Source organism: Peromyscus eremicus, chromosome 11 (assembly GCF_949786415.1).
Source record: "Peromyscus eremicus chromosome 11, PerEre_H2_v1, whole genome shotgun sequence".
NCBI classification, from domain to species: Eukaryota; Metazoa; Chordata; class Mammalia; order Rodentia; family Cricetidae; genus Peromyscus; species Peromyscus eremicus.
In genome coordinates, this window is record NC_081427.1 from 29195605 (window position 1) to 29223045 (window position 27441).

General features: G+C 41.7%; 1 protein-coding gene across 1 annotated transcript in view; it reads right to left on the reverse strand.

The window, feature by feature from the left end:
* Cplane1 (ciliogenesis and planar polarity effector complex subunit 1) overlaps nt 1–27441 on the reverse strand; it is a 98354-nt gene that overhangs the window by 41965 nt on the left and 28948 nt on the right. The window contains exons 18-32 of the mRNA XM_059276716.1: nt 26630–26769; nt 25849–26066; nt 25509–25673; nt 22272–22410; nt 19968–20077; nt 19660–19818; nt 18653–18761; nt 15751–16042; nt 12364–13300; nt 9672–9811; nt 8529–8695; nt 7730–7800; nt 6992–7071; nt 4145–4222; nt 2230–2422 (exon numbers count right to left, since the gene is read on the reverse strand). Of these exons, the coding sequence (XP_059132699.1) occupies nt 2230–2422; nt 4145–4222; nt 6992–7071; nt 7730–7800; nt 8529–8695; nt 9672–9811; nt 12364–13300; nt 15751–16042; nt 18653–18761; nt 19660–19818; nt 19968–20077; nt 22272–22410; nt 25509–25673; nt 25849–26066; nt 26630–26769 (2998 nt within the window). The remainder of the gene's footprint in view (nt 1–2229; nt 2423–4144; nt 4223–6991; nt 7072–7729; nt 7801–8528; nt 8696–9671; nt 9812–12363; nt 13301–15750; nt 16043–18652; nt 18762–19659; nt 19819–19967; nt 20078–22271; nt 22411–25508; nt 25674–25848; nt 26067–26629; nt 26770–27441) is intronic.

Here is a 27441-nt window from a genome sequence, read left to right on the forward strand (position 1 = left end):
GGGATCAAGGGTATGCGCCACCACCGCCCGGCTCTCTCCATCTGTTTTGAGACAGGTTCTTTCACTGAACCTGGAGCTTGCAGTTTCAGGTAGACCAACTGGTCAGTGAGGCCCTGGGGTCTGACAGTCTATGCCTCCCTGAGCACTGGGGTTACAGATGTGTGCTGCCACACCTGGCCTGACTTTCACATGTGTGCTAGAGATCTAAACTTGGGTCCTCATGCTTATGCAGAAGAACTTTACCCACTGAACCATCTCTGCAGGCCACTTTCTTTCAAGACTAATGGCATACAATATTTGTAAAATTTGTAAGTGAAATTTAGTGAAGATTTTAAAGTGAAAACAGAATTATATCAGAAGAATGTCCTACAAAACACATATACACACATATAAGACAATGGAAGTATGAAATCCTAAGACTCTAAGGTTGGCCAGAGACACAGAAATCATGAGACCACAGTCTGCTGTGGAACCATCTTTGTACACTGTGAATATGTATTACTCTCACTGGTTAATAAAGAGCTGACTGGCCAATAGCTAGGCAGGAAAAGGTTAGGCAAGATTTGCTGACAAAAAGAGAGCATGAGGTGGAAGAGGAGGCAGAAGAGGGTGAAGTCACCAGGAGATGCAGAGAGAAGCAATATGAACATGCAGTGCTGAAAAAAGGTACCGCCAAGTGGTGGAGCATAGATAAGAAATATGAGTTAACTTAATTGTAAGAGCTAGTCAGTAAAAAGACTAAGCTATCAACTCAGCATTTATAATTAATATTAAGTCTGTGTGGTTATTGGGGAGCCAGTGGTCTTGACAAAAAACTCTGCCTACAACAGTCACGTACAATACGTGGGGACAAATAATCAGGAGGATACAGTGAACACAGCAAAGATCTTATCTAAACAAGAACAAAAACAACAGAAAAACTGGGGCAGGGAGATGGCAGCAAAAGGACATGATGAGACCGAGTGAGGAATCCAGCAATTAAAACATGGAGAACTTGCTAAACAGAAAGCCTGAGCAGGCAGAACCCAGTCACTCACAGAACAGTTTGAGAGTACCTTTCATACTCAAGGTGCTAGAGCAGGTAGCATTTCTAAACAGAGGGGTAGGAAGGAGCTGGGGAGAATAAGGACAAAGTCGGTTTCATGGGACTGTGGACATGCTGAAAAAGTATTCCACCAGGACTCCTAGGTTCACTGAGAAATTAGAATAACATAAAACGGCACATAAGATGTAAAGATACCTAAGCGAACATACACAAGCGCAGAGGATTAGGTATGAGGGAAATTAATGTTTCAAGAGGAAGAAAGAGGGGCTGGAGAGATGGCTCAGTGGTTAAGAGCATATGCTGCTCTTGCAGAGGACCTGGGTTGGCTCCCAGCACTCATGTCCGGCAACTCACAGCTGACCCATGACCCCAGCTCTAAGGGATCTGGCAATCACCTCTGGCCTCCACAGGCAACTACACTCACATGCACACACTTACACATAATTAAAAATAAAATAATATGCCTTTAAAAACCAATAAAGATAACCAAAATTTAAAAAACAACGCAAAGCTACACAGAGAAACCCTGTCTCAAAAAACCAAAATTTAAAACAAACAAACAAAAAAACAATAAAGACAAATAATTTAAACTGTTGGTTGAAAGAACACAATGTGCGCAGGTGGGAAGAGACAGCGGAAGTCAAGGTGCACAGTCATGTGACATGCCACAGACACGTTCAGCCCAAGACGGAATTTGGTCTGAACGCTCATATAGAAAATACAGGGCCGGGCGGTGATGGCGCACGCCTTTAATCCCAGCACTCAGGAGGCAGAGGCAGGTGGATCTCTGTGAGTTTGAGGCCAGCCTGGTCTACAGAGCTAGTTGCAAGATAGCTAGGGCTGTTGCACAGAGAAACTCTGTCTGGAAAAACCAAAACCAAATAAACAAACAAACAAAACAAAACAAAACAACAACAACAAAAGAAAATACATTTGGGATTTTTTGCAGATCTGATTGGATCTACCCAACACCTCACCCAAAATGCCTAGAAAAATAAGTCACTGAACTGTACGGTAGATGTATCTAGACTATAGGTCCAGGGCAGGAACTTTTGAAGGACGTATGATGATTCATAAGAGCCCAGAAATGAGTGGAATTCCATGCTGACTAGTTCATTCCTACTAGTTGTCTACTTTTAAACTATGCATCATGTGTAGATTTACTTACGGAGCCATGTGCTCACCTGAACTAATTTAAACATCTCTTCTTGGAGCATCTGCCTAACAGAATCAGAAGAATCTGGTAGCTGAACCCTGTGTTCATTTCTCTGAGTCTTCTGAGGTGCTGCAGCAGGTGTTTGTGAAGTGACAGGGTCTCCACTTGACATGAGAGGTGGAACTGAGGAAGATTGATCTTTCAGTTCAGAAATCCGTGCACTGTGGGAAACCATTCAAATCAAAAACACATAATTAATTAATTAATCAACAACAAAAATCCCCAAACAATTAGATACCTATGATCTAAATATTTAGACGCGATTTTTCTTTGGACGCGACAGTTATTCAAGTTATTCTGGGCTCTCCACCCATCATCTGAATACCTGCATGTGTCCTTTCCAGCAGTGATGTTACATCCCAGAACAGCCCACTCTGGCCCCTGAAGGCATCTGAGCCATTGGCCTGCACAATTATCTTTATTAACCATACAGACTTAGGAATAAAATACTGACTAAAATTAATGATTGAAAATAGTTAAGAAAACAAAAAAAGATAAAACATCTAATTCTAAGATTATCAGCACAAATGACTAATGATCATTATTAAGTATGAAACCACAGAACTGTCAACATTTCATTTCCAAAGAAACCAGAGTTTCCATTTATAATAAACTATAACAAAATACTTAATTAAAACTAAAAATTAAAGACCAAAACAACTTCTTTGGTCTTTTTTTGAACAAAACAATTATTGAGAAATGATTCCCCAATCATAAGTCTCTAGTGTTTTATTTTATTCTCTTTCGCTCTGTTTCCCTCCTTCTCTCCCTCTCTCTCTCCTTTTCTCCCCCTCGTCTCTCTCCTTTCTTTCAATAAGGCCTCTCTATGTAGCCCTGGCTGACCTGGAACTCACTAAGTAAGACTATCCTGGTCTCAAACTCCCAGAGCTTTGCCTGCCTCTGCATCCCAAGTGCTAAGATTAAAAGCTTGCGCCACCACACCCGGCCTTCCAACAGTATCTTCTAAGCAAATAAATTTTCTAAGCTAAATTAGGGAATACGTAAGTATAATATTCAAATAAATTAGTCATTGTTTCCAAACAGAAAGAAACATACAAAATTGCATGTAGATTTGAACTTATATTCGTTCCCTTTCAGCCCTAGTATTTTCCCTTTGTTGTGCAATGAGCATGCTTAAAAACAAAACTGCATTTATATGGTAAATCTATGAAAACAGACATCATATCTGATGTGACGATCTTAATACAACTTCACTGGAATTTACTTTCAACAACTAGCAGGGAGATCAATTCTAATTATGTGAATTTTTTTTCCATAACAAAATTATACTGAATTTTCCTTCTAATTCAGCCAAATTTCTAAGCATTCAGTTTAATCTTTGCAGAAGAATTAAAAAGACAAACTGGATAAACCTAAAGAGAATTAAATCTTCAGCTGCCAACCGCAGCCTGATCTCTGATCTGATCTCAGGAGCTCATCTGGGTTGGGCCAGGACAGAACTGGGCTCAGGACAAAGCTCCGTGGTAGACAGCTGATCTAGCCTGCTGGAGGCTCCGGGTGAAACACCCACTGGTGCAAAGGGAAGGGAAGAATACTAAAATGAGCTAAACGCATTCCTTATGCTATACGGGCCAGAAGATGAACAGGAACAACAGTGTTTCAATAATATATCTGCTGCTGATTCTTTGGTCCCTGAAATGATTGTCTCAACATAGTTCCGAATGTCTTTAAAACACAGATGGTAGGAAAATCTGTAAATAACTGAGATGTCAAAACTGTGTGCCTATGCCGCTCTTTGCTTATTTCCTTGGTTTATAGCACAAACACTTAGCAATTATTTCAGACTGGCACAGGAGGTACCAACTCATTCTCTAATTTTTAAAACATGATTTCAAAATGGTATAGTAAATAAAAGTTCTTACCTAGAAGCTTCTGAATTTGCATCTATATGAAGTGAATGAGGAATGGTATGTTCAGAATTTGACAAGGCTTCAATCATACTACAAATAAAAATAAGTGATTAGGAGCAAGATACTCTTCACATTTCTAAGGTGCATGTGAACTACTGCTCCACCACCTAAGAATCCAATCCTCTAATAGCGCTGCTATGCTTAGCTCATAATCACAATCTGTTTACATTGGTCTCCATAGCAATTAGTCACAAATTCAAACAACAGCAAAGACTGCATGAGTTAATACACAACTTGAGTAGCATTGATTGCTCAGCAATGAAAATACAATCTAAACCTAGGGAACATGAGGTTAGCTATGACCCACAGTCCGACAGGATAAGTGGTACAAAGAATCGACTGCTCTATATGAAACTGTAAAGATTAATGTTTAAGAAAACAAATATCTCTAATACTCACAATGGCATAACAGGGCATTAAATTTATTCTTTAGTGGACAGGAGATACAGCTCATTTGTAAAGTGTCCAGCATGTGAGAGGCCCTAGAAACAACCTACAGCACCCCAAGAGGAAAATGTTTCAGCTGAGTGTGCGGTACACGTCTTTACTCCCGGCACTTGAGAGGCAGAAGCAGGGAGATGATGAATTTGAGACTAGCATGGACTATACAACCAAGTTCTAGGACAGCCAGGTCTACATAGTGAGGCCCTATCTCAAAAGCAGAAAAATTCGTATTAACTATTGAAAATAGAAATAAAATCTGTGATCTGAGGGGAAAAAAAGAGCCTAATGTTACCTCTCTCACCAAGTATCTTAGTTAGTGAGGTTTCTACTGCTGTAATAAAAACTGACCAAACCAACTTGGCAAGGAAAAGGTTTGTTTCACCTCACAGGGTTCCAGTTCATCACAGAAGAAAGCCAGGGCAGGCACCTCAAGGCAGGAACTGAAGCAGAGTTACGGAGTCAAACTGCTCACTGGCTTGCTCCGCCTGGCTTGCCCAGTCTGCTTTCTTTTATAACTCAGGGCCAATGCTTAAGGGTGGTATGCCCCTCCCAGTACTCTAGGCCTTCCACATCAAACATTATCAATAAAATGCCCTACACACCTCTCCACAAGCAATCTGATAGGAGTTTTCTCAACTGAGGTTGCTCTTCCCAGATAACTATGGCTTGTGTCAAGTTGACAGAGAAACGGAGACACAGAGAGACACACAGAGAGACAGAGACATTAAGGCAATCCTAAATTTCTTTGTGAGTGTGTAGTTTGTACAGCATGGCATGTGTGAGCATGGGTATGCATGGAGGCCAAAAGTCAACCTGGGTGTCATTCCTCAGGAGGTGTCCCTTCTGTTTTTAGGGACAAGATCTCAGCAGTTAGGTTAGGCCAGTTGGCCAGTAGGTCCTAGGAATCTGCCTATTTATCTAGCACCAGGATTATAAGTGAGTGCCACCACACCCTGCTTTTGCACATGGGCGCTAGAGATGAAATTCAGGCCCTGTGCTTACATGACCAGCAGTTTACTGGCTGAACTATCCCTCAAGCCCCTACATTTGTAAGTCATGTTCAAGCTGCACCCTATGAAATTGCTATTGCTCTCATCTCCCTCTGAAGCAGTAACGCGCGAGCAGCTGTTGTGTGGTACTTTGATTGTGTTCTGACATATAAAACTTGCTTGGAGTCAGAGGGCGGAGCCAGCCACTAGCCGACCATAGAGGTTTGGAAGACTGTAGAGAGAGGAAACAGGAAGTGGTAAGGCAGGGCTGAAAGAGGACCTCAGTCCTTTGGATGGAATTTTGGAAGGTAGGAAACAACTGGCGGCAGCTCCTGGTTTGCTGATTTTTCAGGTTCTTACCCCAATATTTGACTACTGATTTTTTTATCGATAAGATTAATTGGAATAACGCTGCAAACAGCAAAGTATGCACATCAGAGCCCTAATGGACAGAATACAGTGACTAAAACACAACAGTGAAGGTCGTATGTATTATGATGCACAATGCTTTTGTATTTAATTCAATAAAAATGTAATCAATGTGGACAGACAGTTCCCTAATTAGTAGATGAACAAACTCTGACCTATTTATAGGTACAATTTATTTTGGTAAGGCTGACATTGATAAGAGGACAAAGGCAAAAAAAGAAATGATTACTTCTATGAGAAATGTAACATTTACTAAAAACAACTCACTGCCATTATAAATTATAATACCAACATAAAGTATTTATTATAAATTATGAAAAACATCTGAAACCTTCACTAAGATTTAAAAAAAAAGGCAATAATCATGTTGTGGTTTGAATGAGAATGGTCCCCACAGGCTCCTATGTCTAAATGCTTTGTCTCCAGTTAGTGGATTGTAAGGAGGTGTGGTCTTGTTGGAGGAGGTGTGGCCTTATTGGAGGAGATGTGTCATTGGGGGCACGCTTTGAGGGTTCAGAAGCCCACACCAGGCCCAGTGCCTCTCTCTCTCTGCCTGCTGCCTGTGGATCAGGACATAAAACTCTAAAGCTACTGCTCCGGTGCCATGACAATCATGGACTCTGAAACTATAAGCAAACATCCAATTAAATGTTTTTGTTTATAGCCGGGCGGTTGTGGCGCACACCTTTAACCCCAGCACTCGGGAGGCAGAGCCAGGCGGATCTCTGTGAGTTCGAGGCCAGCCTGGTCTACAGAGTGAGATCCAGGACAGGCACCAAAACTACACAGAGAAACCCTGTCTCAAAAAAACCAAAAAATAAATATTAAAAACAAAAACATTTATTTGTTTGTTTATTTAAGAGTTGCCTTGGTCTTGACATCTCTTCACAGGAACAGGACAATGACTAAGACACATATCACACTTCCTTTTCCTTACCCTTTCTGTTCTGTCAATTGTGTATCCACATTCGTCTCCAATGGTTCTTTCCTGGGACATTCAGCCTCTTCTGTGGAATGCTATAAAATCAATAATGTCCATACCCACAACGAAAAGAGGTGAGACACATAGGCATGACTGTTGGGTATTTTGAATCTCACATTAAATATCTGTCTAAAACTCAAGTGACAAAATAAACCTTCAAAGGTTCAGTTCTGCTCTGACCAGGTCCTTACACATGGGAATTGCCTTCAGCCCATCAATACGAGCAACTGAGTCTGTTAAAGTAGAAGATGAGGTGTTGCCTAGAGACTAAGGTTTTATAAATTACATGTCAATTAACCTGGGTAGACCACTACAAAATGAGGGAAAACTAATGCTTTTTGAAACAAATGTTAAAATAACAGGAAAGACCTATGTTCCACATGGAAATTTGGTTTTGAGAAAATAAACAATACATAGAAACTGCAAATTACACCAAATCATACTTCATAACCAAGGTCACATTCACCACTCTTGACTAACTTGCTGAAGTACTTCAAGACATGGAAATTTCCGTTTCTGAAAGCACTGGACATGTAATACGATCTCAGAGAAAAAAATTCAGATACAGTCTACAAGTCAGCACATGGCCGACGGCAGCTTCGCCTTGACACACTGTGGAGTGGGGTAAGCAAGCATACTTAGGTGCAATTTCAGCACGAACTGCAGGATCGTGTGTGCTGTTCACTGGCTTACCTGCAGTGAGAGCTGTGACACTGGCATGCAGATGACAACACTGGGGTCTCGGAGACTCCCAACAGGTCCTTCTAGAAGGATCAGAAATGAAGGGAATGCCGGCCTTTAAAGATAATCTTTTCACTTTTTCAGAAATATTTTCTAACTCCCATACAAATACATTTCAAAAAACACCTAACGACTACTTCCTCTTCATCAATAAATCCCAGGAGAGCCCTGAGAGACCTTGTATCAGTTTGTGTAAGTCCAAGCTATGCCCCAGGGTTCTTTCCAAGAGAGGCTCACAGCTGGGGATTGGCTCACAGCTGGGGATTGGCTCACAGCTGGGGAGAGGCTCACAGCTGGGGAGAGGCTCATTTGGTTCACAGGAATCAAGAGGTAAATCATTACTGGACACGGCAAGAGACTCAGCTCAGAAAGCTACTAACATAAAAGTGTCTTGCACATTCTGAAAACCAAGGTACAAGTTAATATGATCAGTATTTCAAAAAATACCACTGAAATTTTAGTTCTAGCCAGGCGAGGTGGTACATGCCTTTAATCTCAGCATTAGGGAGGCAGAAGCAGGCAAACTGTGAGTTCAAGGCCAGCCTGGTCTATAGAGCCAGTTCCAGGACAGCTACACAGAGAAACCCTGTCTCCAAAAAAAAACAAAAAACAAAAAAAAAAACCATTTTTTTTTTTTTTTTTTTTTTTTTAGTTCTAGGCAATGGCAAACATATTTAAGAACAAAAGAGTTATTTTCGATATTATCAATTTTATAAATTAGTAACGCCAATTATGGTCTACATGAACTGACCTTTACAGTCAGAGATGTGCATATCCATTTCATCCTGTGTAAATGTTTCTATTTCTGAATGATTCTCATCAACATCTACAAATTCTCCCTCAGTCTTACGAGTGACAGGAGTAATCTCATCATCAATTTCGTTCACTTCAGGATTTTCTGCTTCAGCTGGCATTCTGCTAACAAAAATGTAGCAATGAAAATTAGAACCATTCTGGAAGACAAACAGCTTCTTTTCATTTAATTTGTTCTTTTCAGCAATGAACAAACTTCATTTTCATTTTTGTCTAAGTCTTTTTTTTAAAATTTGTCTTACATTTCTGACATGGAAGGTCCTAGTTTACATTTACTCCAAACTCTAGAGTAAGTTCAGCTTATCTAACATTAGTGTCCTCACAAAGGAGTCTTCAGGTTATGTCTTGCTATGGTATTCATTATCATATGCAGGTCACTGTCCCTCCAAGACTACTGTCCAAGGCTTAGCTAACATTAGTGTCCTCATAAAGGAGTCTTCAGGTTAGGTTTTGCTATGGTATTCATCATCATATGCAGGTCACTGTCCCTCCAAGGCTACTGTCCAAGGCTTAGCTAACAGAGCGGCACTATTGGGAGGTGGAAAAGCTCTGAGATGAAGGACTCCTGGGAAGGGTCATAGATCACTGAATATGTACCTTTGAAGAGGGTTTTGAGACCTGGCCCCTTCTTCTTTCTGTTTTGTGTCCTGACCAGGAAGTGGGTGGATTCTCCCTACCATGCACTTCCATCATCATGTGCCACAGACCTAAAGCAGTAAGGCCACCAATCATGGGTGGAACCCCTAACACAGTAGGCCAGAACAAACCCTTGCTCTGTAGGCTGGCTACCTCAAGTATATCATTATAGTGACAGAAAATTAACTGTCCAAAAATACTACTACTGCTCTTACTGTTGCCTCACAGTAAAGGAGTCTTTTAGGAGGACACCTCCCTCGGGAGATACATTCTAGATCAATATGGAAGAAACCTAGTTAACAAGGAACTGTCAAAGTACTTCAGGAGGCTTACTTTCTGTTCCTCTAGTTCAAAGAAATGCTCATTCCTTTCATTTGTAAGAGCTCAAGTCCTCCTCTTAAGCCAGCAGACTTTATTGAAAAGGAGGGTACACACAGCAACTTACCTCCAGACGCTCTGACAGCGTCCATTCTGGTCGTTTCTCCCCTCAGTTCCAGCCTGGGCTGCTGCTGCAGCTGGGGAGTCGTTGTTAGCGTGGCTCTCCTCGGGTGCCACTTGACAGTCAGTGGAATGATTCTCCAGCACCTGAAGAAAACCACTTTAGAATTCTGTATGGAGTATTGAACCACGTTTTAAAAGCAGACTTTTAAATCATTCCTATGTTTATAGAACTGATTAATTCTTTTATACATTCATTAAGTATTTACTACATTTGTACACCTAATCATTTGTTTCTAGAAGCAATTCTTTAGTCTACCTGGAAAAAGTAAATCTGACTTCCTAAATAAAGCACAGAAATCATAGCACTTGGGAGGCATAAGCAGGTGGATCTCTGAGTTCGAGGCCAGCCTGGCCTACAATGGGTTACAGGACAGCCAGGGCTACACAGAAAAATCCTGTCTCAAAAAACAAAACAAAAACAAACAAAAAACCCTATTCTTCCACATATGTAAGTTTTAACAACTCTGTTTTGGGGCCATAAAACAACAGTAGTGAAAACGGGATGCACTCATTTCCCTGCCTGCCGTTATGACGTGTGGGAGCTGGGGAGGCAGCGCTGTCCTCAGGTCCCTTGCCATGTAAGCAAAGGACCCAAGTGTGATGATCCCCAGAACTCATGTAACAAAGCCAGGAGTGATGTAATCCCTGCTGTGGGCAGGCAGAGGGAATCCCTGAGTTCCCTGGTCAGCCAGCCAATCTTCCCAGCAAGTTCCAGGCAAGTGAGAGACACTGTCTGAAAAAACTAGGTGGAGCCGGGCGGTGGTGGCGCACGCCTTTAATCCCAGCACTCGGGAGGCAGAGCCAGGCGGATCTCTGTGAGTTCGAGGCCAGCCTGGGCTACCAAGTGAGTCCCAGGAAAGGTGCAAAGCTACACAGAGAAACCTTGTCTCGAAAAACCAAAAAAAAAAAAAAAAAAAAAAAAACTAGGTGGACAGAACTTGAGAAATGACATCTGAGGTTGACCTCAGGCCTCTGTGCGTGTCTGCACGCATAAACACAGACTAAAAGATATCTCATAATTACACAGTATTAAAAACACATGCACCTAAAAATACAAGTGCTGGGGCTAGAGAGATGGCTCAGTTGTTAAAAGCACAATTATAATCAAGAGTAAGCTCTGAGCAATTATTTTATAAGCAGCTGCAGGACTAGGTGAGATGCCTCTGGCCACACAACCTTTTCTGTCTCAAGCATGTAAGTAAAAACATCCCCTAGTACATTTGATGAAAACTTCAGTAATAAATGCCTGGTAACCTGGCCCCTTACATCAACTAACACATGAAACTTCAAAGAGAAAAAATACAAATATAACTGAAGGGACACTGGCCAGCTTGAGTGTGGCCAGCATGGCACCAGCAGGCCTTGTCCTTCTCCCCCATTCCCTCTGCCTGATAAAGACTACATTCCTAACGCTAGCCACCAAGGTGTGTTTCCTTCTTTGGCCACTTCCTCCTGAGGCTGACTACCAAAGTCCAGCAATCAGAAGCCCCCTTTGGTTCACCTAATTAACATGCCCAATTAAGATTAAACACTTCGGGGGCTGGAGAGATGGCTCAGAGGTTAAGGGCACTGGCTGTTCTTCCAGAGGTCCTGAGTTCAATTCCCAGCAACCACATGGTGGCTCACAACCATCTGTAATGAGATCTGATGCCTCTTCTGGCCTGCAGGCAAACACGCAGCCAGAACACTGTACATATAATAAATAAATACATAACTTAAAAAAAAAAAAGATTAAACACTTCATCCTAACCCGGGGTTTCCCCCTTTACCTTTATAAACCTCCATTTGCCTATGGGCCATGTCTGTCTCCTCTCTATCCAGAGTCAGTCCTTTGTCCCCTCCAGGACAAACACCCCTGCCCCCTTTCCCTTGTCCCCTTCCCCTTCTCCCTCTTCCCCTATCTTCTGTACCACCACACTCTAGCCCATTCTAACCCAGACCTCCCCTTTTTCTCTTAAAAATCACACCTGCAAGGTCATTTGCTGCTGTTTCCTGCCTGAGTCAGAAAGCAGACACTTCAACCGTTCCTTCTCGCTTAACAAAGGAGCTCTCTGAGAAAACAGGTGAAGTTTGGGTGTGGTTTGTGCCTAATCCAGGGTCCGGGAGGGAGCTCATACTGTTTGGGGGGTCTCCTTCAGCAACAGCATTTATCTGATTGGGGTGGGGGGAGCAGTTGTTTCGAGACAGGATTTCTCTGTGTAGTTTTGGTGCCTGTCCTAGATCTCACTCTGTAGACCAGGCTGGCCTTGAACTCACAGATTTGCCTGCCTCTGCCTCCTGAGTGCTGGGATTAAAGGCGTGCGCCACCACTGCCTGGCTCTTGTTTGTTTTTTTGAGACAAGATTTCTCTGTGTAGCCCTGGCTGTCCTGGAACTCTTGCTGTAGACCAGGCTGGCCTGGGACTCAGATCCACCTGCCTCTGCCTCCCCAGTGCTAAGATTAAAGGCGTGCACCACCACTGACCAGGCTGCTGTCATTTTATTAAAGAACGAAAGGAATCTCTTTAAGAAAAGAGTATTCAGAGTATAATCAACACTGTCATTAATTTTCTTTAATAGATTTTTTTAAAGTGCAAACAACAGTTTTCACCTAGAAGGGTACTTGCTCCATTGGTAGCAAGTGGCTGATGTAATTACCTTAGTGACGCTGTTTTCTGTCCTATGTGCGGCACGGTAGGGCTGCTCCAGAAGCCAGAACGAGGTCAGAATGGCAGCTGCAGAGGTTTTGACACGGATTACTGGACCGTGTCTGGAGGACGACAGAGTGACTCCAGAGTCACAGAGGAGTCTCCGCTCAGACCACCGCACCATCCACTCCACCAGTCTCCCGACAGGGCCGAACATGTTCCCAAGTGCCGGAGGGAGGTCGTCCTGGGGGTTGGCCACACTGCACTCAACTGCTCGGAAACCGTATCCCCCAGTTTCAACGGACTTGGGAGTCCACAAGGAGTGCCTTGATGGTCTCCGCCTTACAGGCTTCTCTCCTTTATCATCCTGAATTCTATAAAGTGGCTTCTGTTTTAAGCCAAACAATCCCGCCTTTCTTTCACTTTTCGGGACTTCAGGTGGAGGGTTCTCTGAAGTGCTCGCTGACTGGTTACCTGGTCCTCGAGCTGAAAGTGCCTGGCTTTCTAAATTTGGGGCACGCACGCTGTTTAGAGAGAACAGTTTTTCACACTCCTGTGACTCAGGAACGACAGCAAAGCAAGACCCAGCTCTAAACACATTCTCACTTCTGGTTTTGCTCTGGCGTCGTTTTAATGTTGTGTGCACATCAAAAAGTAAAGAGTTAAGTTCATGTTCTCTAAGGTGCCCAGAAAAACTTGTCAAAAATGGAATGCCAGGATCACTGGAACAAAGGTCTCTTTCAAGAACATAACTCAGGAAGAGCTCAAGGAAGTTAATATATTCATCATCATCACGCTCAAATTCCCAGACACCAACTGTAGGAAGTGCTTTTTTCCCTAACATTTCATGACCTTCTCTCCTTTGGGAGCCTTCTTTCTGATTACATGTTTTCTTTTTATCACGGGGCTCACCAGCCAGTGTCAATTCCATATGACTTGGGGCATGTCTACGGTTAAAAAGAAGAAGAGAAACTTAACCATCGTTTATTAAAATTGATCTTAAAAGGTTTTAAAAACATTTTCTGGCCGGGCGGTGGTGGCGCACGCTTTTAATCCCAGCACTCGGGAGGCAGAACCAGGCGGATCTCTGTGAGTTCGAGGCCAGCTTGGGCTACCAAGTGAGTTCCAGGAAAGGCGCAAAGCTACACAGAGAAACCCTGTCTCGAAAAACCAAAAAAAAAAAAAAAAAAAAAAAATTTTCTGTATCGACCACGTCTTTTTTTGTGTTTCAATTCCCTATCTTTCAAATGATGCATGATGAACTAACATGCTCTCTAAGGAGCAGACAATTCTATAAGGTCAAAAGGACAGGGGCTGGAGAGATGGCCCCGCAGTTAAGAGCACTGGCTGCTCTTCCAGAGGACCCGGGTGTGGCTCCTGACACCCATGTCGGGCAGCTCAAAACTCTTTGTAACTTCAGTTTCAGGGGATCAAATGCTTTCTTCTTATCTCCATAGGAACCAGGCACACGCCTTGTACATACACACACACACACACACACACACACACACACACATACACACACACGAAGTAAAAACAACTAATTTTAAAAGTACACTATGCAAAGGGAAACTGGGCATTAAAAGAAATTAAAGTGTATTCACATAAAAAGTTCACTAGAGAGAAAGAACAGGAGGGCTGGGAAGATGGCTCAGTGGGTAAAGGCACTTGCTGCCAAATCTGAGCTTGATCCCTGAAATCCACACAGCAGAAGGAGAGAGCGGATTCTCTCAACTTGTCCTCTGACCTCCACAGGAATGTTATGACATGTGCTTATCCCCCATACACCAGAAATATACACACACTCACACACACGCACACACAAATAAATAAATATAAATATAAAAATCATGAATGTTCATTCAGAAGGTGAAAATGGTCCTCTAACAAAAAATTCAGAAAATCAAAGTCAACAAAAATCACAAGGCACCAACATGCATCTAGTGTTCCATGCTTCTCTTTCCACTGCCTCTTTCAACCCCACCCCACCTACAGTGTAAACAAGTAGTATAATTTCTTAAGTTCCACTACACAAGCACTTAGAGTCTTTTCAAACAACAGTGAAAACAGAGGGCTGCTATGAAACCTCTTCACAGGCACCTTAGCTGTCAGCCACAATTGTCAAGTGACTCTTCAATGCAGTTGCTACATTCTCAGATCTCTCAGTAAGAGAAAAGCTGTGAGGTACCTGGGCCCAGGAGAATGCATGTCTGCTTACCTAGAATACACCAAGCAGCCTGCAAAGTACGCCTATGTGTGTAAGCACAGCTGTTTTGGTAAACAAGCACACTATTAAAATGTCATTAGGTTCAAGTATGTTTGGAGTAGATATGATAATTTAACTCCAGAAGAACGTTATTATTGATGATATAGTTTTTAAGTCACAAGAGGACATATTGCATTGTAGTTACCAGTTAAAATTTTTGTTTTAATCAAAACAAAACCCAATGCCTTAACTCACAGGCTTGTACAACAAGCAAGAATTTATGAACAAGTTCTAAAGATAAGTGTGCAAGTTCCCTCCTGTGGGTCCTCAAACATAATGTGGCTAACCCAATCACATCCAACTACAGGTGAGTATCCCTCATCTGAAAATCTTGAGACCAGAAGTATTTTGAGTATGAGTGGGTTTTTTTTGGGGGGGGGATGATATTGGCAAATATATAATGAGATGTCTTGGGGCTAAGTCACAAGAATGGTAGTGATGTAACAATTATCTGTAATGTTCAAGGGCCTGGATTCTAGCTCCAGCACTAAAAACAAAACAAATGCAATCTTCATTTAATTTTCAAATAACCCCATAATTCTTATACCTAGTGGCCTAAAGGAAAGTCTATATAGTATTCTTAGTGTGCCTCCATTTTTACCTTGATCTGTCATGGGCATGAATTTTCAACTTTCACTATTATACTGGATTTTTAAGCTGAATTTCATATTTTAGGCTTTTAAATTAAGTATGTTCAACTTGTATTTAAATCTAAAGATTAAGCTGGGCATGGTGGTCAGGCCTGTAATCCCAGCACTAATGATGTAGAGGCAGGCAGATCTCTGAGTTCGAGGCCTGCTAGGGCTACATAAGATCCTGTCTCAAAATACACACATACACACACCCACACCCACACACACCTAAATAAATCTAAAGATTATTAAAAATAAAGAACTCAAAGTCCTTAATTGAACTGTCTATCCATTTGATTAATATCTTAGATGACAAAATCATTCTATAATCTCAGTAATAGTTACAATGAATTCTTAAGTTTATAAACTTGTAATGCCCGTGGACAGAGGTTGGCATTTATCTACTTTTCATATTGCTAAGGTTTCTGGATTGGAAATCAGCTCCTCACTTGCACTCTCTTCCAGGAGTGGGCAATTGTACTGGGGCTCCCAGGTATACCTTTGATAAAAGTGTATCCAAGTTTTTTCTTCAAAAGACACGGTTTCAGAGAATGTATCTACATCACTGTGCACCAGGGAGCTGCCCAGTTCTGTGAGTGTACTTCTGCTCCAACTAGTCCCCAGGGAGAACCTGTCAGAAGCTGGAGCAGCATCTGGCTTCTCCTCTTCCTCTGGTTCCCAGATGTTCATTTCAGCAGCACCTATGTTCCTCTGCACACGTTTCAGGGCTTTCACCCTCACTTTATGGACAGAACGCATGACCACAGACATCAGTTCCTCAGTCTGAGGACCTAGGGAAAAAAGAATCAAATTTCCTTAGGGGTCATCAAAATGTTTCAACTCACGATTTAAGGCCAGGCACAGTAGTAGTACATGCCTGTAATCCCAGCACCCAGGGGGCGGAGTTGGGAGGATCAGAACAGGTTCTGGCCAGCCTTGTCTACACAATAAGTTCCAGACCATCCACAGCTACACAGCAAAGCTGTATCAAAGGAAGGAAGGAAGGGAGGTAAGAAGGAGATGGATGGATGAGAGGGAGGGAGGGAGGGAGGGAGGGAGGGAGGGAGGGAGGGAAGGATCTAATTCTGTCAGGGGACATAGAATTAAACTACTAAGGCGTATTTCCACATTCTTTTTTTTTTTTTTTTTTTGGTTTTTTTGAGACAGGGTTTCTCTGTGTAGCTTTGCGCCTTTCCTGGGACTCACGTGGTAGTCCAGGCTGGCCTCGAACTCACAGAGATCCGCCTGGCTCTGCCTCCCGAGTGCTGGGATTAAAGGCGTGCGCCACCACCGCCCGGCTATTTCCACATTCTTACAGATTATATTTTTTAGTATTTGTTGGAAAGCTATGGACCATTAAAAAACACAAACAAAAAACAGGACTGCAGAAGCTGAATAAGGTCCATTAAGGAACAAGAAAAGGGAAAGAACTGAGATTTCCCCTCTCCCCTTTTTAAAAAGTGGATCCTCAGGGAAAAGAACTTTTGGGTAAGTCAAGTATGGAAATGTGCACCTATGCATCTTATACCAACTCAGGAGGCTAGGCAGGAGGATTACAAGTCAGACTAGAAACCAACCATCCAACCAACCAAACCCCAGCACAGCTGAAGAAAGTACTTCCGATGCAGGTGGAATGGATGTTAGTATGACTCTCTGAAAGCTTCTGAAGAACTCCTTCACCCTGACAGCCTGACTCACAAGCTGTCCAAGCCACAGACAGGCACCAATCCCATCTTTGTGTGCTTACATCCCTCCGTGAGAAGCTACTATATGAAGACAGCCGAGGCTCTTGGTACAGAACACCAAATCAGCCTACGTAAGGTCGATGACAAAGAGAAATTAAGGGATAGGCAAGTCTCTGCAAAACTGGATTAGAGGAAGAGCCCAGTAAAATGACTGGCTGCAGTTGTGTAGCAGGTAAGGACTATGGCAAAAAATCTCAGGCCATGGTATCAATGTAAAGTACCTCAATGCAAGAAATGAGCAAATAGGGACTGGAGAGATGGCTCAGAGGTTAAGAGCACTGGCTGCTCTTCCAGAGGTCCTGAGTTCAATTCCCAGTAACCACATGGTGGCTCATAACCATCTGTAGTTAGATCTGGTGACCTCTTCTGGCCTGCCTGCATACATGCAGGTAGAACACTTGTATACATAATAAATCTTTAAAAAAATATAATTCAATAAAAAGCAGCCTCATTTTCTTAAAAAAGAGATAAAATTATGAATAAATAATGACAAAGAATATTTTCTATTCCTAATGAAAGGGAAAAAAAGAAAGAAAGAGTATTTTTTAAGCAGGAATTAAGGCTTTCTTATTACATGTAATGAGAAATAATAGCAAGGTTAAGGTTTCCAAGATTGTCTATTAAAAAGTTAAGCATTATTAATACACAGAGGATATTTTAGAAGATAGAAATCCATAAGTACAATTGTACAGGGCACAACTCAAAGTACACAGCAGGCTGTACTCCTGGAAAGGAGAAGGAAGGAGACATTTAAGATTTCATGACTGCTGTACTTTGGTGGCGGAGCACGAGCAAGAAGTCAAGAGGCTCTGGGTCTGTTCTCCATCATGGCAAACGGAAGGAAGGAAGGGAGGAGGAGAAAGGTGAAACGGTAGGGTTTTATGTTCCATACATTTTGCCACAATAAAAAAACTACGAGGACATCTTGAATGTACAGGATAGAATCAGAAACATAAATAACTTGAAGCAAAGAGAAGAAACATGAGTTTTCAATAAACACATGGAGTATGCAAAGACCATATGCTCTATTTCATTTCATTTTTCAGGTGAAATTCTGCTGTGTCGATCAGGATGGTTTTGAAAGCATGGACTCCCCACAGGGCATCCTAGACTATCTGCTCATTTTATATCTGTCTCTTTCCTTGTTTAATCCTCTCTCAATACATATTGATCAAGTAGGTAATAACCTTTTTGCTTCTAAATAAGGAAATGAGGCCTAGAGAGATTGAGCAATGTGCCTAAGACATAATTACCAACAGAGCTATAACATGAAGTCAGCTCCATCTAGCAACAGACCAACATTAGCTCTGCAGTGGGGTAATGCATCCACGTTCTCATTCTCCGCCATTAGGGAGAGGCAGAAATTCAGGTACCTAGGGGGCAGGCGACAGATACTTTCAAAACAAGAGCATCGTGGAGATGCTGGAGAGACAGCTTAGCAGTAAAGAGCATCTGCTGCTCTTCCAGAGGACCAGGCTCAGTTCCCAGCATGCAATTCAGGCAATTCACAGTTTCCTGTAACTCCAACTCTAGGGGAACTGAGGTCTCCAAAGGCACTTGCACACACATGGCATACACACATAAATAAAAATAAATCCTTAAAAAAAAAAAGCATCTTCAACAATGTATCCATTAAACATGAGAAATAGCAAATACCTTTCACAACACCATGTCTGAGTCTCTGTTGAAGAGAGTGGTATTTTTCTCTTAAAGGAACCCTTATGGCCTCAGGATTGGGAAATGCTTTCACAAAAATTTCTGCTACCTTCAGAAAAAAAAATAATGTTTTATGAGCAACATCAATCTTTTTCTTTTTAATCCTTCAAACAGTTTAAATCAAAACATAATGTCTACTTAATAATCTTTTGATACTCAACAAAGCTACCAGAAATCAGCATGGGTTTTCTTTCTTCCTCTTTTATTATATTTTAAAGCATTTGACAAAATTATGTATATTCAAGGTATAGGATGTGATGATCTAATATATAATTCACGTTGAGTATCTTAGCCAAATTACCATGTCAATCACCAAACATAGTATCACCGTATGTGTGCACATACACTCTAAGAACACTTAAGATTTCCTTTATCAAATTTCAGGTAAATCATAGCATATCATTAACTAAAGTTTCCACGCTGTACAATAGCTCCTAGAACTAATTTATCTTAGAAATGCAAATCTGGATCCTTAAGTCAACATCTCCTCATCCCTTCCACTATAAAAAAAAACAAAACAAGAAAGTTTATTTTTCTCTATGCACTTAGAACCAACATAAAAAAAATATCTACTGTGGAAAAAATACATTGAAATGGATCTGAGAGAGATCAGTCCATTAGCTATGGAAATGCTGTTCCAAGAAAAGAGAAGGTATTGGAGACTTGAGAAGAGAAGGACGATGACTTAGAGAGGGATGACATGACCCCTTTTTTATCATACTTCCAACACCCCTACTTCCACACACCCCTAGCCCTGGGTCTACTGTTCTGCTCTCTGCTTCCATGAGCTTTAGTCCACCTGTGAGATCATACTTGTTTTTCTGAACCTGGAGGATATTATGCAAAGTGCCATCAGTCAGACAGGAAAAGGCAACACTGTCCCTAACTAAAACAGAAATCCCTTAGGTCTATGATTCAGATTTAGTTTATTTTTACAAACACATTACCTTCCTGATTGGTGGCAGTTCTCCAATAAGGCTCAAAATTATATCCTGAATAAGTTCTTCCACATTAAAAAACCGAGAGAATGGCAGCATTCTATAGGCCCATTCCAGTGCATGAAAACAGTGCTCAACCACACAAGAATCAAATTCCACTTCGAGGTCCTATGTGGATATGGAGAAGATTGTCTTTTCAGTTTACATGGGCAGATCAGAATGAGTTCAAAAGAATACTGTACTACAAAGGGTAATCTCTTCTGTTAAGCAATCATTTTCCAAGTAATGTTTATTTCTATCCTTGAGCTGATAGGTACCTTTTCTACCTTCACATTTTCTCTTGCCTTCTGATACTGCCTGCAACTGTATGATAATTTATCCCGGATATGCAACATCCAGCACAAAGCACAAAGCTCTCTGAAGCAACCTAAAAACACAAACGGAAAAGAAAAGTATGTGTTACAGCTACAGGTTATTTGTTTTCAAAATAAATGCCTTTATTCTGATGATTATCCAAGAAAACTACAGGGGCTGGGTAGACAGCTCAATGAGTAAAGTGCTTACTGCTCTGCAAGTGTGGGGATCAGAGTTCAGGCCCAGGGCACCCATGCCAATGCTGGGCAGGTGTGGCAGCACACTGTAACCCTAGCACTTAAGAGGTGGGGATGGGATGGGCAGTCGAGGCACACACCTTTAATCCCAGCACTTGGGAGGCAGAAGCAGGCAGAGCTCTGTGAGTTCAAGGCCAGCCTGATCTATAGAGAGAGTTCCAGGACAGTCAGGACTACACGGAGAAACCCTGTCTCAAAAAACAACAACAAAAAGAGGTGGGATGGAAGATCCCAAAGGTGGCTAGCTAGACTAACCAAATCAAGGAGCTTTGGAATCAATTGAGGCACCTCAATGTGTCAGGTGGAGAGTGATCAAGAAAGATACCTGATGTCAACCTCTGGCTTCCACACACATACACATGCTTGCATGCATGCACATACAAACATGTAAATGAATATACACATTCACATGCCAAAACAACAAAAACAAAAGTGTGTTCATTGGAAACATCTTTACATAAAAGTCATGGAGATCCTTCTAGAATTTTAATATATATTACTCTAGAATATTTTATAAATATCAGTTGCATAATGATATGAAAACAAATTTACAGAGTAAATGATTTAATCTATTTACTTCTGATTTACTTGCCTTATAAAGTCATAGTATATTGTAGATATTTTTCAATTCTAACACAAACTCTATATTGTATATTAGTCAGAATATCACTTATTTTTATAGCACTAAGAATTGAACCCAGGGCCTCATACCTGGCAGGCAAATTTCTAATTTTGTATGGTTGTGCATGTCCCACAGGCTTTCATGTGGATATCATGCAAGAGTCAGTTCTCTTTCTACCATGTGGGTTCCAGGGATTGAATTTAGGTTGTCAGATGAGGCTGCAAGCACCTTAACCTGACGAGCTATTATTCAGGCCCAGAATATTAATTTATTAAAAAGGTCATATAGCCTGTGGGCATGGCTGTTCTTAGACCTGGCCCTGAGTTTTACTCCTAATGCTACAACACACATACATAGACAAAGACACAGACAGAGACACAGACACACACACACACACACACACACACACACACACACACACACACACTTTCTCTCTCCCCTTCTCTCTCTTTTTATGTCTTCCAAAGTTTTACTAACGCTTTAGGCCTGTCAAACATATAACTGAACACAAACTGTGAACTAGAAATTAATTTACAAAAGAAAATGCAAACAAAGAACTAAATGGATAGCATACTTAGTCGTAAGAAAAACATCTTGATTTGCCTGGGATGGTGGTACACGTGTGTAACACCAGCTCTCAGAAGACTATGATAAGAGGATCATGAGCTCAAGGCTATCCTGGGATACAGGGCATGAGAGTCTATCTCAAAACACAAAATCAAATAAAGACATATCAAAACAAGACTATCTGAGGGAGATGTTACTTCAAAAACAAGGGTTTATTAACATACAGCTGACAGGTTTTTTGGCACCAAATAAAATTTGGCATATTATTTCAAGAGATATGAGATGATTAAATTCATTAATTCAGAAAGTACACTTGAGACTCTAAGGAAACATTTTAAAATACAAACAGAATTGATATGCCAGGGGCAACTTAATGTCTGCTAATAAAAGCCATAAAAGAGAATTCATACTAATGTATATAACATGGGAAAAGCCTACACAGAATAGGTTAAGTCAGGAACAAAGTTGGTTCATCCACACAGACAGGTTCAAAGCCTGCCCACTTAACGGTGTGGTAGTTGGTGTATCTTCACTGGAAAAGAATGACTATAAGAAAGACATTCTTGAGTGCTCAAATTCCAAATTTAAACAAGGAAGCAACAATCGTCACAATTTGCTTTATATAGTAAACTTTTAATTTACTACCATACATATACAACATCTATAGACATACATGTCGGGATGTCTAAGTGTAAACCCTAAGTAGAGTACCAAAGAGCAAACTAGAGTCAAGAGCTTGGAAACGTTCCCAGTCCAAGTGAAAAGCACATTACAGCTCCTATGCAGCTGAGCTCTAACCGAGTAGCTCATTTTTGACAAACCTAGTGCTTTGATGGAAACTTCATCAAGCCTGTGGTCTCCAGCTGCTCCAGGTCTGAAGAATGCTATCCCTCCTTTACAGTAATTAAGTAAGGACTCAGGGAAAGAGCTAAGTGAAGGCAGAGATCCTTTCGATCGAATCTGAAAAGAACGAGAGAATATGTTAATCATCAGCAGTAAATAAGCTTTACAGGAAACTACAAGGCAAGGTAGACAAGAGAACCCACACAGAACATAAACCACACCGGTCCTGGGCTACAGCATCAGCAGACTGCAGTGAACTGTACTCAGAGACTCAGCTCACAGATCTAACTCAGCATTCATTCACTACATTCTATCTGAAAAGAAAAAGGTGCTAAACCATTTGCATGCTCTTGTCATTCAGTTCTCCTGTATTCATCTCTGTCTTTCCCTACAGTCATGAGCAAGAAAATATTTAAATCTCATCTGAAATTAACTGTGCAGTACCTAAAACAAACAAACAAACAAACAACCTTCCTAACTGGGTGGTGGTGGCGCACACCTTTGATCCCAGCACTTGGGAAGCAGAGGCAGGTGGAGCTCTGTGAGTTTGAGATCATTCTGGTCTACAAAAAGTGAGTTCCAGGACAGTCAGGGCTACACAAAGAAACTCTGTCTAAAAAACAAACAAACACAAAAAAACTTACTTACATATATAACTTTTAAAAAGTGAATCTATAAATGAGAGAAATGGAAAGTCATCAATTGGCAAGTCCTAAAAAGCAATGACTCTAGGAAAGGACTATTGACAAAATGTCAGACTAGAAAAGAAGTTGATGGGTTGACCAAAAACTTGATGCAAGGTCTGACATGACCCAAATTCTTTAAGCTATTTCACTTTTAAAACTGTGGGGCCACAGCGAAGTACATAAGTTACAAAGGATTCTTTCCAAGAAGATCTGAGCCCAGATATACTTAAAACTTGTGTAGTTCAGTGGGTAGATATCAATGAGTTTCCAGGAAATCAATGGAATGAACAAGTTTAATGGCATTAAATGAAGAAATGTGAAGAAAGGATCACAAATGCAGAGTACGGTACAGAACAATCACTCTGCTTCTTTAACATATCAAGGGCTTTTTTCTTTTTAGGGAGGGATGCTGTTATAGACATCAAGAGAAAAGATGAGCAGTAAGTTTACAGTCTCCTTCCACCTGTCACTTCAAGAAAGATGTGATCCACCAAACGCTCTTTAAGCGTGCTAATGGCAGCCCCTCCATCAAACTCTTTACTAGAAGGATGGTACTAAGAGGTTGACCGAGCAAGGAAATGGGAGCTTCAGTCCTATGGCCCCATGAACTGAACTGGCAACAACCTGAACGAATCTGGAAATGGGTTCTCCCATCAGAACACTAGACCGGAGCACAGCTCTGCTGTTACCCTTAAGTGGCGTTGTGTAGAACCAGCTTAGCTCACAGGACTTCTGATGCACAGAAAGAGTGAAGTGAGTGGGCATGGTTTTAAGTCCCAAAATGTTGGCAATTTGTTAGAATGAAATAGAAAACTAATATGGTACAGACATTTAATTTGGTAACATTTTTTAAATTGGAATTAAAATTTAAAGACCTTTATACAGCTTTATACAGCTCATCTTTATAAGTGATGGCTACCTAGCTCGTTTTGTGATATTCAATTAGTCAACCATAAATAACTAATTCAGCACCTCTCCCTCCCTCCCTCCCTCCCTCTCCCTCTGGAGTCCTCACTTTCTACTTCCCCTTTTCCAGACCTTGGAAACCACTGTTGACTTTTTGTCTTCATTGTAATGACAATGAACACAGTTTAACCTATTTTTTAATCCTCATTTTTCTCTTTAAAAAGCCTAAACAGGCCAGGCATCGTGGTGAACACCTTTAAATCTCAGTGCTCAGGAAGCAGAAGCATGTGGATCTCTAGGAGTTGGAGGCTAGTCTGGTCTACACAGGAAGTACAGGTCAGCCAGGACTACATGTGAAACATCTCAAAATCAACAAAAGCTAATTGGAGGCTAAGGAAACGGCTCAGTTGATAGAGTGTTTGCCATGCGAGTCAGGACCTGAGTTCAGAGCTCCAGGGTCCACCCCAAGCAGGTCACAGCATGAGCTTGTAATCTCAGTGCTCTTAGGCCAAGATGGCAGGTGGAGACAGGAGCATTGCTGGACTCTTGAGGGCCAGTTAGCCTGGCATATGCAGTAGCAAATTGTCACAAATAAGGAAGAAGATGAGGACTGACACCTGAGGTGTCCTTGGACCCTCTTATGCACGTGGTGGCATGCACACACCAGCTTTCACACATATAAGACACATGCAGACATATATGTAATACATACATAAAGCTGGGTTTTGGTTTTGGTTTTGGTTTTTTGAGACAGGGTTTCTCTGTGTAGCTTTTGGAGCCTGTCCTGGAACTTGCTCTGTAGACCAGGCTGGCCTCGAACTCACAGAGATCCACCCGCCTCTGCCTCCCGAGTGCTGGGGTTAAAGGCGTGCGCCAGCACCACCTGGCTTTTTGTCTGTTTGTTTGTTTTAAGTTTTTTAAAAGCATGGTGGCACATGCCTGCTGAGTTGAATACTAGCTAGTACCCAGAAGCCTGATTTAAGGCTAGCCTGGGCTATACAATGAGATTTTTGCCCATCTGTGAAAACAAAAACAAAAAACAAACAAACAAACAAAACCCACCAATTTTCAAAACTAAGGACTTGCAACTGGATAATGAAACAGATCCAATACCTACTCAGCCAGAGCACAGGTGAGTCAGCAGACGTCAGGTTGAAAGGGCATGGAAGGCCCAGAATCAAACTGTACATCTCAGAAGACAGCAAAGGAAGTCCTAACCAGTGAAAAAGACTCTTGATAGTAAACAGCCCAGGATTCACTCTTAATTTTCCATGCTTGGAACCCCTGAGGTTGCCACAAAACACAGATTTTACCTCTGGAACAAGTGGGAGAGGAGGAGTCCTAAAAAGAAAAAAATCTTCCATGATTCAGGGGTGGAAAGAGTAGGAAGAGTCTGGAAGAATTTACTAGATAGTGATATCTTCTGTTTTCATAAGGGCAAGCTAACCCAGAGACTTCACAGTGGCATCTCTCAGCCAGAAAAACCTGGCCTGAGTTGTTTATTGTAAATAAGCCAAGATTTGTAGACTCACAGGGCAGGACTCCTTAGGAAAGGACTTGGAGTGAAGGTGAGCACAGCGCAGAGGCCTTACACAGCGCTTGAGTGACCAAGTCAGTCCATACCTTCTGCATGACTTTTCTTGCCCACCTCAGCTGCAAGATGTACCACTGTGCTACAGAAAAGGAGCATCGAGCTGCCCGGAAGAGCAGGAGGACTCGCTGCAGGATTCCAGACAGCTTTTGGCGATTATCTTTTTCAGCCTTTAAAAGAAGATTGTCACCGTGTTCCTGAGGACAACAGAACAGTTATCTATTACTTACACAGCTGTTTGGCCTATTACCTAAGACCATACTTTGCTGGAAACCAGAAGTTAACTTGCATTTGTAACAAGATCACTATTATCAGGTTATTTTAAAGTAGACAAATTCAACGTTAACTAAGAGAAGGCCGCACTGTGCTTACTTCACTAAGAACAGCTGGCTGGGGGCAATACAAGGGAGGTGCTGGAAGGTACAAGTCGACGGGCACTAAGCCCCACAGCTTCCGACTGAAGTCCTTGGCAGAGTCCACCAAAAGCTGCAGCGTCTCTGAAACAATGTCTGCGTCAGCCATGACTGACGCTTTCAGCACTTCTTGCACAGACCCAAACAGCACATTAGCATCTTCTTCTTCAATGGGATCTAACAAACATGATCAAGGTAACATTAGCCAGGTGTGGTAGCTCATGACTGTGGTCTTAGCACTCAGAAGGAGCCCAAGGCAGGAGGAAGGGATCAGTGTTCAAGGTCACACTGGGATAACAACATGACCCCATCTCCAAGATAATAGTAACTATAAATGTATGTACAAAACACACAGAATGTAATTCCAGTGTGGCTGCTTTGTTTCGGTTTTGGTAATGCTGAAGATTGACTCTCGGGCCTCTTACATGATAGCAAGTGTTCTGCTACTGAGTGGTATCCCCATCCCACAATCTGTTTTCACCCAACATCAGTTTTCCTCCTCCTTGTGGTGCTCAGGATCAGACCCCAAGCAAAGCACACACCAGGCAAGTGCTCCGCCACTGAGCTACCACTCCAGCTCATCTGGCATCAGTTTTAGGTACTCCCATGAGTACGTATAAATACTCTCAAATTTTTGATAATTTTGTCAAGGTGTTCATATTTCTAAACATTCGTAAGTTTCTGTAGTAGCACAGGTTTATGTGAGCCTGATACACTTAGAACACACGTAGGTAACACACCTGTAAATTGCTTATATTTTGAGCTCTTTTCATTTTTTGCTTCCAAAGGGACTGGCTGACCTAAAAAACACTGCAGTTTTTCCTGAAAAATCTGTGCTGGTATCATATTTAAGGGTAGCTCCATACCCTTTTTCTTGGACCTGAAATGACATCAAATTAAGAGAAATAAAGTTTTGGGGAAAAGAAAAGACTTTACATCAAGAAGTAAATGTATTTAAGAAAATATGGAGTCACTTGCTTTGTACACCCTACTTACAGAAAGTAAACTCCATGTTAAGGGTTTTCAGAGGATACAGTATCTCTCCATTCTCACTGTCACCCTTCATAAGTACTCTACCCAAAATAACCCACAAGTTCTTTGCCAGATGCTTTTGCTCACACTTAGGACGTTCTCACTCCAAGTGCTACCTATCCTTCAGCGTGCGTCTGAAAGCACACCTCCCACAGGGAAGGTTTCTGGCCTTCCCTCATTTGCTATCACCATTCTCTCCGTTATGATACTGGAAGATGTCTCACACACTGCAAAATTGATAACGTTTTTTCCTATTTATGATAAAGTCTAAGCACCTTAAAAAGTTTACATCCATTAAAATGCCTGTCACAAAGCATTGTGCTGATCAGTTACTTAATAAATACATGTTGGATCATTGATTGAAACTACATAAAAGACTGTCCACAGTGACATAACAAAAGAAACCCTGTCTCGAAAACAAAAAAACAAATAACAAAAAATGAGAGATTAGTTTACTTAGCCTAAACTCAACACCCCCCCCACCCCCACCCCCACCCCACCCCACCCCCCCACCCCCCAC